The 14,733-nt window shown below is 34.2% G+C and overlaps 2 protein-coding genes across 2 annotated transcripts in view; both read right to left on the reverse strand.

Annotated features, from left to right (window-relative positions):
- Positions 1-4,434: 4,434 nt before the first annotated feature.
- LOC120334510 (protein CASP-like) lies at positions 4,435-9,325 on the reverse strand. The gene is made up of 8 exons (XM_039402019.2): positions 9,259-9,325; positions 8,814-8,953; positions 8,017-8,083; positions 7,264-7,361; positions 6,238-6,357; positions 5,714-5,842; positions 5,011-5,171; positions 4,435-4,513 (listed from the first exon to the last, which is right to left on the reverse strand). The coding sequence occupies exons 1-8, from the start codon at positions 9,323-9,325 to the stop codon at positions 4,435-4,437; spliced, it is 861 nt and encodes a 286-aa protein (XP_039257953.2).
- Positions 9,326-10,132: 807 nt separating this feature from the next.
- The window catches only part of LOC120334181 (homeobox protein cut-like 1), a 42,187-nt gene continuing 37,586 nt past the window's right edge, over positions 10,133-14,733 (reverse strand). Inside the window, exons 23-24 of the mRNA XM_039401634.2 lie at positions 14,475-14,685; positions 10,133-13,900 (exon numbers count right to left, since the gene is read on the reverse strand). Of these exons, the coding sequence (XP_039257568.2) occupies positions 12,613-13,900; positions 14,475-14,685 (1,499 nt within the window). The 3' untranslated portion in view covers positions 10,133-12,612. The remainder of the gene's footprint in view (positions 13,901-14,474; positions 14,686-14,733) is intronic.

The raw sequence follows: 14,733 nt of genomic DNA on the forward strand, positions 1-14,733 counted from the left end.
GACATTTAATCCAACATGTGATTTATAACCAATCAGTGGAAACGTATTGAAATTGATAATTTTCTTCAAAAACGCTACAATATTTTTCCTGAATATCTCTTGAAAGGTGGGCTGTATGGTTGTAACAACAACACAAATTGAATTGCACTTTTCTCGTAATAGTACTTATTTCTGAGTCATGCAAGACCCTAACAATACGATAGACGTTTCCAATCAGTAGAAACGTATTAACATTGATAATTTCCTTTAATAAAGAAAACTAAAATATTTTTACTGACTAGCTCTTGAAAGGTAGGAAATATGTTTGTAACAACACAAATTACCCGTAATGCTACTTATTTCTGGGTCAAACTTAAATGGCTATGCAATACCCTAACAATACGATAGATCCTCTGGAAGTGAATATTCTCGTCGATGATTTTGCTTCTTGTTTGTCCTCAATCCACATGTGGCAGATGATAAATTCTGCTGTCAGAATTTACTATTGTCCAAGTATTCAAGTCTAGGGTCACATCCCCTGTCCCGTCGATCATTCGTTTTTGACCTACCAATTCAACACATGGCACAAAGGAATACTTTGAATACATATTTGAATTGGGTCATTACCAAGCAATTGGTGGTAAAATATAAACTGTGAATCCGGGACGGATGTACTCACAAATATTCGCCTCCAACAAAAGCTCTTATAATAGACAAATTTTACGTTGAATACAAATATCTATCTATATATATATGATATATATTGTATTTTTGTTTATAAGTGACTTTGCGGCAATGACTAAGGATAATATACAAACAAAATTATGAATATATTTATACCGGTATATGGAATTGGAGCTTCTCTATTTAACTTTATAAAATAGGCTTCTGAAATTTAGCTATTTAGGATTAAATTTGTGCCAATAAATGCTTACCATACCTTTTCTACGACTCTCATTCAATTGTGTACTTTCTATATACTAGAAAAACTGTAAATATGTAAAATAGGCTATAATACAAAGGTATTTCTATATTGAAACTAATATTCCACCCCATTACCAATGAACTATTTAAAATATCACACCACCTCGATAACCGTAGCCAGGTGTTTCAAGCAATTTTCAAGCTTAATTGATGTTTCATTCCTAAAATGCTGTACACGTTATCAACTTTCTAACAGACAAACGATCTAAAATAGTCTGAGATCAACCATATTCACACACAAATATAAAACATATAAAACCGCGTTTAGACAACTTCAGGCCGCGCCATGATTTATATCAAGAAAGTAAACAAAAGTAATTGACATCACGAATTATTGCCTCTGAAATATGTATTCCTCACGCGTTTGTGTCAGCGTAGGAGCGGTTTAATTGGCCTTCCTGAATTAATTACCAACATATTTGGTTGCTGAGCATCTGGCGGATCAGCTGCCATTCGAAATGTTAAATTCAATACGTCGGGCGGTTAAATTGAAATCATGAATATTCCTCCTTAATTTTACTACTGGAGACTGCAATTGCCGGGACTGTTTATCTTTCACCCTAGCATTAGGTACCAAGACCACCAGATAGTGCGTCTTCAGGAAAGAGGAAAAGCCAAATCAAACAAAAAAAGATTTGTAGCAGAAATCTATCCTAATAAATCAAGATAACTACAAACGTATTGAGCATTACAGTGAATACATTTCCATTTTTTATTTATTTTCTTCGTTTTTAATGAAAGCTTGAATACCTAAACATTGTTCCAATCGGCTAACAAAGCTTGTGCTTGATAATTACCCAAAACAGGCTTTCCCAAAGTTGATTGGCCGCGGGCCAAAATTCGAAGCAGAAGGATATTCCCGGGCCAGAAAACTTGGAATAACAACCGCGACTTTCAACAAGAAGTTGCAACTGATAGTGAGTGACTAATGAAGTTACTTGCTCATATGGCATACGGCCTCGTTTAAATGGCTACTTATGGCTTGTTTTGTCACACAAAAAACATCCAAATGTATATAAATATAAAAAAACGAAATGCCAACATAATTTAGTTGTGTATTTTTGTATATATATATATACATGTAATTAGGGTTGGCTCGAAATAAGACGTTCAGAATGTGGCTCCAATTCAATACATTGTATTCGCAATAACGCTTCCAATTGATTATCTGTCAGTCTGGACCGAAGTTTTGATTTGTTAAGGCGTTAATTGTGTTGCTAGAAAGATTGAAGCTGGAAAATTCACTTTTTATATAAGTAGAAATTACTTCCAAAACTGCAGCATACATTCGCGGAAAAATTGCTCTTCAATATACGGGCGATTCTATTTAGCGATGTTGTGGGCTACAATATAACTGGCCAATATCATGAATTCACTTTTATTTAACATATTTGTTTGGCTTTTGTATGAATTTAGCAATGAATTAAATTTTGAAGTATGCGCGTGAACTGATCATAATTTGAAGAATGTCACCTAAAGTTGTATTACTACATGACAGGAATATTTTGTTGGTAAGGAAGACAAATCGCTGAAGTTTGATTCTTTTTAATAAAGAAATAAGAACGCTGCCATTTATCTAAAAACGTCTGTTTTCAGTGTCTAGTTTTCGTTTTTTAACATCTTTAAGCTTTCTTTATATAGGGCTGATACCTAAAATACCGGTACGTAAAATAAGATACCGGTATAATCAAATTGTTACGAATATATACGTGTTTAAACAGTAATAATGATGTAACAATTGTCGGTATCTCAAACGCAAAAAGGTAAACACATTGAACGTATATATTTACGGTTAAAGTTTAACCGTTAACTATTTCACTCAAGTTCGGAAAGCCATTCCAAATCATTACGCGGCCCGCAATTAGAGAACCCCTCATCTAAAAGAACACTATGGCCACTGGGTCAAATTATATATTGTACGTGTATATATTTACTCCAATGTGGTGAGATGTCCACCGAGCTTCGCTTAAAAAGAAATTGTTTTCAAGCAGGGGCGCAAGCATTATATTAACCGGTTCCAAGTCCCGATTGCCTCTTTTATCAACTACAATCACTCGTTAGTACCTGCGTTCATATGCCGACACCGAATACCAAGTATAGATTACACACTTTCACTGCAATGCTCAAGTATTTTTCCCAAATGTGAATCTAACGTTTACAAATACGACTGTATATATGAACTTCACGTATCAAGCCACAGGGAAGAAAGCGGATACAATGAAATACACGATTTGACGGCAACATCGGCTGAAGACTATCTGCGATTTGAAGACAATTCGTTCAACGCTAATCTACAAAATTCTCGATTTCAACTATAGCAAACTCTAGTCTTTTTCCGTAGTTGGGTAGACGGAAGTCCGAACTACTAACCTCCTAGACGCTTTCAATACTAAACCACACTGATGGATGAGGAATATACAGCTTGATGTGAGAGGGTTGTTGGCACCCCCAAACAAGCTGTTGGGTTTTGTGGTTTCGCTGATACAATACATCAAGGGCAAAGTTCCGCAAAACGATCAATAAAATGAACAAATCGAAGTTTTTCGCTGATGAGTAACGTGCCTAACATGTTCAGTAAATATATCAAGCGTCGGCGATTGTCAGAGATATCGTTTGGGGTTTCAATGACAATACATATATAGAGATATATGAATACACGCCTTTTTCAATTTGTTATGTGTGATAAGAAGTCAAAAACTTCTTATTTGCAATGAAATGACGATTGGAATAATGTTTGTTATATATAATAACTGTGCCTCAAAATTATACATAGATTATAGTTCATTATAATACAGGAGACATGATTGCTCACAGAATATATGATTTCTCACACTGTCTAAACGCCATTATCCTATGTGAAATCAAAATACAAAATGTGTACATAAGCAATACATGTTTCAAGAAAACTCAAGACACATAAAAGAGAAGATTCCCTCAGCTAGAAACAAGGTACAATACACTAAGACAACCAGCTATTTACTATATTTATACAATTAATTTTAAAATTTTGAACATTACTACTGATATACCTATTGTGACAGCTTTTAAATGAACCTGGTAAAACAATACAAGTTAATTTTTTCACAGCAAATTTATTTCTAATAAATCTCCTATTATGATGATACTTTAAATAGATATAAGTAATCAATATTTGGGTTGTGAACTCTTAAAAAAAAGACAAATTGCCAGGTGTACTACACCGAATACGAGGGTTTTGAGTTGGTCAATGAAGGGTGTTACTACAACGTCTATACTCGTGTATTACTGACAAATAAAAGGGACTTAAGAACACAACAATAACTAGCTTCATGAATGATTCCAGCAAAGCATTTTTTATTATAATAATAATATACAACATATTAATAATGCACCAGAAATAAGCACAGGATACAAGATTTATACACATTACACCACAATATATATCGTGATGTGCAAGACAGAATATTATCACTTTCCCGGGTTCAATATCTGCTAAGCTGGTTTCAAAGCTTGACCTCCTGCATCTACTACTCTATCAGCAAGATGGTTTGGTACCATAGGCTGTCCGAACCTGAAATATAAAATGGTTAGCGCTTCCAAAAGAATGTCAGTGGAAGCTGAAATGTACTCAATACCCAAATTTTAAAACAACTTGGTATGCTTGATGAATATGAGAATAAAATTATGTGACTGAGATTATTACCATATTATACAAAGTAATCAGAATTTATGCCTAAATTATATATCATTTAGTTATTTGATTTGAGATTGTTTTAACACAATGACTTCTACAAGAGTAATATTCAGCAATTGCATAATACTAGATAGCCTTAGAATACTAACGTTTGCAATAATACATATTTATATAACTTCATTATTAACAAACGATTCAACAAAAATCGGGCGAGTGTATTGGGGGTGGAGACATGGGTCTAATCTATGTAGGGTCACCTCGAGTTAGTGACTTCAGTCGATATCGACTTGAAATAGCAGCAACTCGACTTGTACTCGAGGGTGCAGTGTCTCAACTATGCAAATGCTACTCAACCTTGCGCAAAAAAAACTTACTTTTCATAGCACAATTCCGCGATATGTCTCATGCAGTCTTCAGTGTAGGCGTATTTATAAAGTATAATGTATAGCAGGGTATGTACAATCAACATATAGAAGAAAAATACAGTCCGGGCCATTTTACTCGACAAAATAAATTTCCCAAGATTGAGAGTGAGCTGTAAAAGAAAATTGATTGTTTTTATACTTACAAAGAAACTAAAGATGTTTTCACTTTCTTCAAATGGAACAAAAAACAGCATACCTAGCATATAATTTTGCACACATGTATTTTGACCGATAAGAAAATTATACATTTTTTAACTTCGTATTCATTGAGCTAAATCTAGCAACTAAATTAATTTCAATTACTGTATTCACTCATCTCATCTCGGCTTGGTGATGTGACGCATAATGCTCCAAGCGTTTGGAATACACTCGCCACCTCACCTCAAATTACCCATCAAGTCCATGCATGGCAAACAAATAACTGGCTAACTAATCCCATACACAACATGGACTGGTAATCGGATGAGTAGCCACAGTTTGCCATACAATTAAGCCACCTGGACTATGTTGGCGGAACTACAGATTAGAAATCCATGTTCTGGTAAATTATTAAAGCAAATAAATTCGAACACGTGGACCCACATAGGATAACCACAGCGTGCGTGCAACGAGCATGTTCCAAAAATTTAACATAAAAATATCATAATAAGACCTTATCGTGTGGACCCAAATTCATGTATTTCCTCTGTTTCTCTCGTTTATTAAAGCTTGTAAATGGATCCAAATGTTCTTCGTATTGAGTGGAATATCTTTTCGAAGTAACATCATCTTGCACTTGAACCTGAAATACCAATGAAGGATAGCTTTATGGAATCCTGCTCAAGCCATCAAAAGTGATCTGTTAACCTGGACACATCGGTATCAACTTTAACCAATTTCAGTTATTCATATGATTTTTCTGGTTATCGACTTGCATATAAAAAATTCTTTATGCTGAACTGTGCTTGAAGTGTAAAAAAGACAATGGGCAGTTTATCAAAAGTCATGATGTACTTTTAACAAACCATCAATTTATTATTTATCGTTATTTTTTACACGAAAGCTTTCAATTCAAATCTCAAAAAATAGACACCTACTTTAGAAATGAAAAAAAAAATTGCTGCACAGTTTCTATGGTTCAGCAATGGGCCACTGGTTGAGAGCCGGTGTATTAGAACTACCTGAGATTATTCATACCTTAGTAGACGGATAACTCTGTAAAAACTTGATCTTCTCATATAACTTAACATTGTCTGTTCTCATCCCATCCAATTCATTCTGTTGTCGATTGTAATTTTGTTGCAGCATGTAATTTTCCTAAAATTATGAATAACAGCATTCTTTAGGAACGCCACTAGAAATAGAAATAACATTTGATAACTGACAAAAGGGGCTTTCAATTTGTTTCAACATGAGTCAATAAATTTGTTTCAACATGAATAGGCCTGTCAAGAGCAAATATGAATTGATATAGTAAATCGTAAATAAGACTTAGGCATAGGCTTTGCAACGCAAAGGGATTGGAATTACTTGCACGTGCCAGATTAAACTAATTAAAAACTTGTGCGCTATTTGAAATTGGCGCTTTTCCAGAAGCAGCATAATTTTTCTTTGTGAGCCACATTTGGCCCGCCGGTCGTAGGTTGCACACCCCTGCCTTAAAAAATTCAGATACTCAAAAATACCTAGGATGTTTAGATCATATGCAAAAAATTGTCATTTGATCCTAGCATAGCGCCATTATAATCAGTCGTTGTCAGCATTTGTTTAAATTCATTCACAATGGCAGATGAAAAACATTTGCCATGGTAGTAAAAATCAGACGATGTCAAAACATAACTAGTTCAATATGATGGTATTGAAATGATACGATACAACAGCGGTTCTCGAACGGTGGGGCGCGCCCCACAAGGGGGGATCTGACAATTTTTTGATGGGACGAGACGCTAAATAAAAATATTTGCCAGATTCAAATATTTGATTCGCCCAAATTTGAATATTTACATTTCAAAACATTTCATTATTTCGTTCCATCCACATATTTTCAACATGTTTTTCGAATAAAACATACTTTCGCCCTACTATCTTTTATTCGTAGCTTATTGTTGCTAGTTTTTTTTGAGGTTTGAGAACCACTGTGGTAAAAAATACCCACCCGTATGGCAATAATAATTGGTACACATGTTAAAAAAAGATTTATCAATACAAACAAATTCAACTTACTGCCTCTAGTTCTTGGTTTCGAACCCTGAATCTCTCTCTTTGACTTGTTACAATTGCGAGAAGTGAATCAGTACCAGATGAAGTATCAGCTACGACACCTAGAGAAGAAATTTTCATATTTACCTGTAGAAGAATGCCACTTAATGACCCCACAACGAATTACTGAACAAGGTTTTCTGCATTATTACACAATTTATTCTACATAATATTGTTCAGTGTATGGATGTTGTTATTGCAGGGTACATATCTATTACTTGAGTTACGATCAATCTTATCATTGGTCAGCCTAGTGAAATTTATTTTCTAACCAATAAATATCTTAAATTGAAATGAACAAATTGCAAGAAAAAACATAATCACACAAAAAGAAGCAGGGATGCCAATCTGGTTATCGAGCACCAACACCCAACATTCTAATATATGATTGATGACATGATGATTATTCGTGATTATAGCTTTTATACCTTTGACGAATAAAACGACCAACATTACTCTCTAAAAATTACATATAATAAGAAGCCAACATTCCAAATGGACATAGTATTCCCTAATGTTTCACCATTTACTTAGGGTTAAATTAGATGAAAAAATTTTGAGCTGAATAACTTGAATGACTTCAAAAATGGTGAATGCTTTTACAGGCCTCGTTCAGAAAAAAGAGTAAATAAAATTAAGTGAATAAATAATGATAAATTGTAAAATGGTTGTTTTGGGGGAACAAAAACATTTTCCTAGCTACCTTTCTGCACTTACCAGTTGATTGTTTGACAGCTCCGGCTACTAATTCAGAAGACATGTCAGAAACAGTATTGGGAGCTCCCTGAAAATACAGAAAAAAAAAATTTTCCGTCAATGAGATAAACTCTAAATGATTGAATCATTGAAGCAATAATTTCACCACATTTTTCCGTAAGATATAGAATTCAGAATAATTTGAAATTGATTTTCAATCATTATTTTGAATGCTTTTGAAGTTACTTTTGAGTTAATTTCATTTGTCAAACCATGGAATACAATATATCTACTTACATATATGGATAATAAATAAACAGATATTTTTGGTTTATGACTGGTCGGCAAAGATACAACAACTTTTAGGGTCATCAGAGTCTGTTGCCATGGCGCAGAAACTTTTACTTCAAAACACAAATCAAGTTGTTTTTAGTCTCATCTGATGAATGGAATATACCTGACAAATTTACACTAAAATCTAGCAAAAGACTGGTATAAAATAACATTTGTCTATTCGGTGCTATTCAACTTCACACATCATTTTTCCAATAATCCGCGAGAGATAATTTCACGCACAATTTTTCGATCCACCCATGAAACTTTATTCAACTTATATCTACAAAGAATTGCAGACACCTGGTTCCCAACCTTAGCAAAATGTACTCCATTGATTTCCATATATAGCAATGACACAACTGAACTTTATCACAGGATAACTCATTTTTCGAAAGATAATTAAAATGAAAAAGAAGTCAAATCAAATCAACTATCAAATACTAATATCAGCAGGTTTCTGTTTAATAGGACAAAAAACTAACATCAGGTCCCGGTCGATAAGTTGTCGATGATGATCCTTGCATTACAATAAGGTCTTGTTCAAGTTGTCTGATTAATTGTTGTTGTTGTTCCAATTTTTGAGCAGATTCCATTTTGTCTTTTTCCGCAATTTCACATCTCTCTGTAGATGTAAAATAAAAGAAGTTACAAGGACTATCTGCTTAATTGGGTATTATTCAACTGTATTATCAAATACAAAAAAGCAGTTTATCTCCTTCCCCCTAGCACTCAAATACAGAACTCTCACTCAAAAAATTGAGGCTTACAAATTAATAGTATACAAATTAAATCTAGCTTCACCGAAGAAAACATGAAAATAGCTGTGAATACCCACTGAGATATTTCTATAACAACTTCTGATAATATATGAAAGCAGAGTCCAAGATAACTACTGCAAACAAATTCAATCAAGTTTTTCTGCTTTACTATTGAACACTCTGAGCATAGTAGCACTACTGGTATTCAATAATTCAGTTGTTCTCAAACTGTACATAATGATATCTTGGTGGTTTATTATAATTTTTTATGATGTATTTTAAGATGTACGATCATTTTATTCTAGCAGTACCCAGTTAAGTAAATTGTACGACATTTCAGAGTAGTTTTATCACTTCAGCAACACCTATGGAACTTCTCCGAAGGCGTCACAAAGTATGCAAGCAAATCAAAAATTGTATCAATTTTAGCTAGTTTTTACAGAAAAATAGTCTCAAATTCATCATTTTCTTGGGGACTTTTGTAACATTTCAAAGTATTACTACAAGTGTATGCTGTTGAATCAAACTACAACAAATCAAAAAATAAATAAAAATTTGTGTTGCACACATCAACAACATTTATTGTGAAATGAAAAGACCGAAATATGGTTTTGTAGATCATATAGAGCAGGCTTGATTTTTAGATCAGCTACCCAATACGCCGCTACAAAGTGAGTGCAGTATTACACGTAAAGACATGTACTTTATTGAATAAATCAATCGTCACTAGCCTAAATAAAAATGATATGAAATGCATTATGACATGTGTAAAGTTTTTCTGTAAAAATACAGAAAAAAAAGAAGTGAACAATGATTATGGTGACAAAAGTGTAGGGAAACCAAATGCCACATAAAGTTAGATAAAAAGGTAACGCATCACTTTATCCTTAAATTATTAACATACCTTCATCAACTGTTCCTCACAGTTTTCTGCTAAGACTTTATAAAACCTTCCTAGACTATACCTCATACTTCGTGGTTTCGACTAACTCGAAGTTTTTTTTAACTTTCCTCATCTCTTAATCTTTGCAAAAAGACACAAATGAATTTTTTAATTTTATTAGAGCGAACAATTAGGAACACTTTAAACATGACATTTCATTATTATTAATCAATAATCATATTCACAGCCTTCAACAAAGGGCAGTCTTTTATCCGTTATGAATACAAAAAAATAGGTCATATATAAATAAAATATAGATAAAACAATTGAAAGTCGATGATAATATTATAGTATACACAAAACACTCATTTCAGAAGTTCAAAAAAAGAGAGAAATAATTGCTATTATCATACAAATAAGCACTAAAGTTTTCTTATTCTCGTACGAGTCCACACTGTGGAGTCGATAAGGGACAATAATATAACAAAGTAAAAAAGTTGAGAAAAAATTGCAAGTTTTTTTATTATTGTACTGTATTGCACTTTGTACCAACTGTCGCCAATGCTGCTGTACTACTGTTTTTATGCTGTAAAAGTATGCCTTAGTCCAATTCAAATTAAAAATAAATTCAAGTTATTTCGAGTCTAGGATGCTGAGAAACACACACACAGCCATTGTGTATATAATAAATGAGGTATGAAGCAAGATGTCTTTCACCGATCCAGTCCAGTTTGAATTTTTTTAAATGAAGTGCCTTTGTTGCCAGAAAATTGACTCATTATTATACTGATTTGCTAAAGAAAATTGGAAACACAGATTGTGTAAGTAAAAACCTGGCAACAATAGCATGATTCAAAATGAGAAATTGCTACTTCACCTTTGTATAGGTAATAGTAAATGTACCAAAGCAAGATTTTGATAAGAAAGAACACCAAAAATTAGATAAATAGGAAAATCATTTACTTAAAAAAAAATGAAACCAGTGTCATTCAAAGAACGGTATTGCGTTGGAAAAATGAAATTTGTCGAAGATCTCATAGTTTTCGAGACGATAGAATATTTTATATATAAATATTCGCTCAAGGCAAAATTAGGATCAGTTCATTGAATTCTTTTTTTTTCTGACATTGGTTTATAGCAGGGATGGTGAACCTTTTTCAATGAATGGGTCAAAAATTATAATTTTATCGCGGAACAGAAGAGAGTGGGTCACAGATATTCATTTCACGTTTGTATCTATAAGAAACTTCTGAAACAAATCTTATAAGCTGGTGTTGGTGTAGTTTTGGGTTTTACCTATGCAGCACTTCTATCAGGGACTTTTTATGGCACTCGGTTTTATGATATTAGAGTACGAAAAAAACGCATATGAATTACCAAAATCGTTTAGGATGATGCGTTAAATTATTTTACGGTTCTAGTGTTTGGAGGTAATTCCGCTTTGATAGTGTTAAAATTTTGGATCAGCTTCCAACCACATTGAGGCACTTTTACACTGCCCCATTGTAATATCAGATTTCTAGATTTTTATTTCAAGTCTGAAAGATTTTGTTTTCACAACGGCATTGTAGGCGAGAAACTAATTAAATGCAAAGTAGCATCTAGTTCTCGTATAACCCCTAAAACAGTCTGCAGATGCACTTCCAAAAAAGACAGGCGTTGCGAGAAATGAACAGATCAATTGCATTGTTTAGTCATAAACGATGTCAGGCCCAATAGCTGAATAACGGTACACAGCGGTGCATACATGCGTACAAAATTAGGGGTTTTCAAAATTACCCTACCGGCTTGAAAATCAACATTTTGAATATGAGCGATCGCAGCCCTCCCTGACTGTCCAACTGACGATACATCATATTAGTTTAGTTATTGTTAGATTAATTTATGGCCGGTTTTATCAATTTTTATCCCTGATATATTAGCATTTTATTTTATTCGTGCCTTCGCTTGGCGGGTCACAAATAAAACGCGGTGGGTCACTTTGTGACCCGCGGGTCAGTGGTTCGCCATCCCTGGTTTATAGAAAAGTTTTATGAATTGCTGGCAATTAGTGTAATCAGATTATGAAGGCAGTTCAGAAGTCTGAAACTATGCTGAGAAAGTACTAAATGATTGTATTATTGAAGAAAAAATCTTAGACTAGTAATAAAAATTAATTCGGGATTGCTAACTTGAAAAAAAAAAATAAAAAAAAAATCGCAAACATGCTGGCAGTTTGTAACATTAGTAAAAGTAGAAAGAATGGTTGTACCTTCGCAAGATTGTGGTGAACAATGAATTTATTAAATGTACATGTTAAAGTTAGCGCCTTAAAGTGAAACGATGTTGTTGCTCTAATGGGAATGCGAAAATAAAAATTGAGTGTAAATATTAACTATAATAGCGAATAACGAAATAGCTGGCTGAAGAAAGTAGCTTCGAGCAATGAAAAATATTTTGCGCAAAATTAATCTTAGATTTTCATTGACAAAAAATAGTTTCACATTACTCATTTGTTTCATCTAAAATCATGCTTGTTGCAGTCAAAAATCGGGTCTAAGTTGAGGGGTAGTTTAGTCTAATACAAGCAACAACTTTTCGCCATAGCTATTTGTGTTTTTAAGAAGAAAATAAATTGAAAAAAATGAAGGATATGATAGCTCAAAAAACCCAGGCATAACTGTCATCTGTGTTTTCCTTGTCATTTGCAATCGTATCAGCCATAGTAAACCTCGGTTGATTGCTTTCTGATGTGACTACATTCGGTTTCGAGATGATTGTATTTTCTTCTTTACTCCCCGAACTTTCACTCGGAGACGACACCCAAACTGTAGCTGTGATCGTGTCATTACAACTAACTCCTTGCGTCGGTGACCCGTTTGTGGATGTCACACTGAGCGACACTCCGCCCGGTAAAGAAACATGCTTGGCCAAGTTTGAACGAGAGTTATTATTCATGTTATTATTTGCAATGATTGCGTCATATTGAGGTCTAGATAAATCGACAAGCCTGGGTAAGTGGGGTCGTGAATTTCCGTAACTCATATGGGGGTCCATTCTGAGGTCAGGGGTCAAACTTGGAAGTTGAGGCTGATTGAGAAGAGATGAGGCAGACGGTAAAACTAAGCTGGAGCTGGATAAGGTAGGGGACCCAAAAGATTTTTTCGGGGTGAGGGTATGTACGGGTGGTAGGATACTGTTTCCGTGATCACTAGGTGGTGACACAGGGACTTTATTAGAATAGGAATCGTTTGTAATAGATACTGCATAGTTATCTTGGTGTGGTTCGTCTAAGTTTGTGTACATATTTCCGTCGCCGGGGAAATGTGTGTGTTGGTGATGTTGATGGTGATGCATTGGTTTAGGTTGAATAAAACTGGAAGCGGCCGCTAATGATACCGGATCGCTGAGTGCCATTTCTGCTGATTTAAAGATATCTGAAACGGTGTTGGATGTCGGATATGAATACGCTGAGCTGAACATAGCGTCGTTTTCCGATTGCAATTCCATCATTTTGGTTTCCTCTTTGATATGCATGGATTGATTTGAGTATATGTCACTAGGTGTCACCCTGTGTAGTCCTTGAAAATGCTGATCCATGGTTTCTGTCTTCATCTGGTCCATGGTCACGTATCGATCGAAGCCCGTTGGTGACGGTATGTGGGACGTCGGAACCCATGTCTGTTGCTGCATCTGATGGTCAGACATATTGCTGTTTTGTCTTCTTGTTGATCCATGATGCGTCGTGACACGGTGGCTATTTTTCGATGCAAAACTTCGCTGCGATTCGAAACTGTTTCCCCGTCCTTGATTTACGTTGGTGCATGGCTGTTTTGATAAAGTAATGCTGTCTAATAGTTGTTTAACTGTCATTTTTCCGAGGCCTGACTTTTTTCCAGAACCATCTTGAATTTCGTCACCAGGAAAGAAACCTCTTTTTACTCTGGATCTAGAACAGAAAAAGTTGTTGCTATTTTAAATCGTAATAACTGATATAAAATGAATTTTCGTTTTAAAAAATCCAAAATTACAGTAGAATGAGTAATTAAGCTCGTAATTACACAAATGATGGTAATCAAACATCATAATTTGTGAATATTTTTAGGCAAATAGCCAGTCAACTTTAGAGGCAATTTAAACACTTTATGGAGAGTCGAACCGCGAAAAGAGTGACAGTCACAAATACCTTTCAATCGAGTACTACTTTACGAAAAACTGACGTTTCAAAAAACATAACTGTAATATTGTTACAATATATAAAAATATGTTGCCGATGTTGTCTACATATGTAAGCGATTACATAAAACCAATTTTACCAAAACATATAAAATATTCTACATGGTGTTCAAAAAGTCTCAATACAATTCCAATATTGCTGTGAAAAGTCATATTTCAATTAGTGTTTATTTCAGTTTTATACTTCATTTAATACAGCTGGTGGTGCCAATAACTTATACAGTATCGACAAACTCTCTCGAAAATTTGAAAAATTTCAATACTTCATCTAATCTGAATCTTCTTACCTATAATTATGAAACCAATTGACAATTGTGCTTGATTTTCGACCTAATTTCCCAGCTAGTAAATCTACGGTTTCTTGGGATGGATATGGTTCGATACCGTAGGTCCGCCGAAGCACTTCTTTCTCTTCTGTTGATAACACGATTCGTTGTTTTTTCACAGGAGATAAGTTATGTTGCATTTGGTTGTCATTGCTTCGTTGTCGCTTGCCGCCTAAAGATTATTGTTAAGTTATTTTATACATTTCAAAAAATAAATTTG

The sequence above is a fragment of the Styela clava genome, chromosome 15, assembly GCF_964204865.1.
Source record: "Styela clava chromosome 15, kaStyClav1.hap1.2, whole genome shotgun sequence".
Lineage (NCBI taxonomy): Eukaryota > Metazoa > Chordata > Ascidiacea > Stolidobranchia > Styelidae > Styela > Styela clava.